The following is a 2828-nucleotide window of genomic DNA, read 5'->3' on the forward strand; positions in this document are numbered from 1 at the left end:
TTTTTAGTAGAGACAGGGTTTCACTGTGTTAGCCAGGATGGTCTCGATCTCCTGACCTCGTGATCCGCCCACCTTGGCCTCCCAAAGTGCTGGGATTACAGGCTTGAGCCATCACGCCTGGCCAATTTTTAAGTTTTTTTTAGAGACAAGGTTTTGCCATGTTCCCCAGGGCTGGTCTCAAACTCCTGACCTCAAGTGATCTGCCCATCTTCGTCTCCCAAAGTGCTAGGATTACAGGCATGAGCCAGTGTGCCCGACCAAGGCTTGGCACTTCTAAGCATAACCTCCTGCCTGGGTTTCATGACTAGAGAGGCAAAAAACACTCCAAAGAGTACCTGTGGTAGGAAAATAGGCAAGATTTTAAACTTTAAATGGAGAGATTAAGGTAGGAAGAGAAAGGCTGACCTTCACTGACTTGATCAGCACCTCTCAAGGCTAGGCTGACACAGGCAGTCAAACCATAAGTGAAGATGCTTAAACAATTTCTTCATGTCCATTAGATTCACTGCTCAAATCTAGACCAGCTACCTAAATGTAAAAGTTAAGAACATAGGACAAGAAACTCGGCTGGCCTTAGAATATCACATATTTGAATAAACTAAATAAAAATACTAATTCTGCTTTGACTTTAACTGAAGATTACTTATAAGGCATTAATAAGCAGAATGCCACGAGGAGAAAAGAAAACGTGCCCCAGAAAAACACTACCTGCTGTTGTAAATAGACATTAGAAGATGAGAAGTTTAAAGAAAGGAAGAGCATGTGCCCGCCTCTACATCTCAGCATATCCATATATAAATACACTGGAAACTGGGCTCCAAAGCCTGCCATGGTAAGCAAATCAAGAAACAAGTCACCTACCACTGTCAGAGGAATCTTCTTTCTTAGAGCGCATCTTTCTTTTTCTTCCACGTTTACTCTTCTTCGTTTCTCCTCCATTCTCCCCCTCTACACCATCTGGGCCAGCACAATTATCAGCATGTCTTGCCATGGTATTCTAACAAAAAGAACAAAATCCTCTTTCACACCACTAAAAAAGCTAAGATCAGATTGGAAGTTATTTACTTTAATAAAATCTGTATTAAGCCTAAAAATTCTAGTATCTGCTAAGTGTGTCCTGAACACGCTGTCTCTGCTCAGGGGAAATGGATAAGGCTGGGTTCTCTGAGAGGAGGCTCAGCAGCCTACAGACAGAGACAGGGGAGGATTCAGACTAGCTCCTAGTTCTGTCAAGATCTAACACAGCCCTCAAGAGAAGACCCTGCACAGGCTACAGCTAGCTAGGGGTGGAGTGGGATGCAGGTTTCAATCCACCTAAGGAAATTTTTTTTTTTTTTTGAGACGGAGTCTTGCTTTTTCGCCCAGGCTGGAGTGCAGTGGCGTGATCTCGGCTCACTCAAGCTCCGCCTCCCTGGTTCGCGCCTTTCTCCTGCCTCAGCCTCCCGAGAGCTGCGATTATAGGGGCCTGCCACTGCGCCCGGTTAATTTTTTGTATTTTTAGTAGACAGGGTTTCACCGTGTTAGCCAGGATGGTCTCCATCTCCTGACCTCATGATCCACCCACCACGGCCTCCCAAAGTGCTGGGATTACAGGCGTAAGCCACTGTGCCCAGCAGGAAATTTCTTTATACAATCAATCTATTCAAAGATACTGTGTTCCCCATCAGTGGAAGGGCTCACACATGGATAGAAACATCAAGATGGGGTGACTAACTTTCCAAACAATGGAGCATCTCTGTTTATAACCTCAGTGAAAAAAACTACCTTGCTCTGCAGAGGAAGACCAAAAATCCAATATTCAGTATCATAATAGGAAAAGTGAAGTTCTGACCCTTACCCGACGTGTAAATGTTTTCCCACACTTAGAACAGACAAAGGCCGCAGGGACGAAGTTGGGGTCGTGATAGCGCTTGAAGTGCATGTCGAGAAGCTGCTTCTGGCGGAAGGTCTTATCGCAGTGGCTGCAGGCATAAGGCTTCTCCCCGGTGTGGGTGCGCTTGTGCATGATCATGTGCCTCTCCTGAAATGGCATGGGGGAAAGGCCTCAGAGCCTGCTCATGGGACTACTATCCCAGCTGCCACCTGCATGCATGTGGCCAACAGTTCTTTCTCATCCAAGCTAGGTCTAGACTCAACACGGCTTGAGATGATAAAGCTATATATTTAGAGACAGGGTCTTGCTCTGTTGCAAAGGCTGGAGAGCAGTGGTGTGATCATGGTTTACTGCAGCTTCAAAATGGGACCATAGACATGAGCCACCATGCCCAGCTAATTTTTTTTTTCCTTTTGAGACGGAGTCTTGCTGTCACCCAGGATGGAGTACAGTGCCACCATCTCGGCTCGCTGCAACCTCCACCTCCCAGGTTTAAGCAATTTTCCTGCCTTAGCCTCTTGAGTAGCTGCGATTACAGGTGCCTGCCACTATGCCCAGGTGATTTTTGTATTGTTTAGTAGAGATGGGGTTTCATCAGGTTGGCCAGGCTGGTCTCGAACTCCTAACCTCAAATGATCTGCTTGCTTTGGCTTCCCAAAGTGCTGGGATTATAGGTGTGAGTCACCTGGCCCCAGCTAATTTTTTTTTTTTTTTTTTTTTGGAGACAGTCTCGCCCTGTCACCCAGGCTGGAGTGCAGTGGCGCAATCTCGGCTCAATGCAACCTCTGCTGCAGGTTCAAGCGATTCTCCTGCCTCAGCTTCCGGAGTAGCTGGGATTACAGATGTCTATCACCACGCCTGGCTAATTTTTGTATTTTTAGTAGAGGCAGGGTTTCACCGTCTTGGCCAGGCTGGTCTCGAGCTCCTGACCTCAAATGATCCACCCACCTCGGCC

The 2828-nt window shown here is 46.8% G+C and overlaps 1 protein-coding gene across 1 annotated transcript in view; it reads right to left on the reverse strand.

Moving 5' to 3' along the window:
• Positions 1 to 2828, reverse strand: part of CTCF (CCCTC-binding factor (zinc finger protein)) — a 79285-nt gene that overhangs the window by 13573 nt on the left and 62884 nt on the right. The window contains exons 8-9 of the mRNA XM_011932132.1: positions 1838 to 2020; positions 862 to 997 (exon numbers count right to left, since the gene is read on the reverse strand). Of these exons, the coding sequence (XP_011787522.1) occupies positions 862 to 997; positions 1838 to 2020 (319 nt within the window). The remainder of the gene's footprint in view (positions 1 to 861; positions 998 to 1837; positions 2021 to 2828) is intronic.

The sequence above is a fragment of the Colobus angolensis genome, unplaced genomic scaffold, assembly GCF_000951035.1.
Source record: "Colobus angolensis palliatus isolate OR3802 unplaced genomic scaffold, Cang.pa_1.0 Scaffold93, whole genome shotgun sequence".
NCBI classification, from domain to species: Eukaryota; Metazoa; Chordata; class Mammalia; order Primates; family Cercopithecidae; genus Colobus; species Colobus angolensis.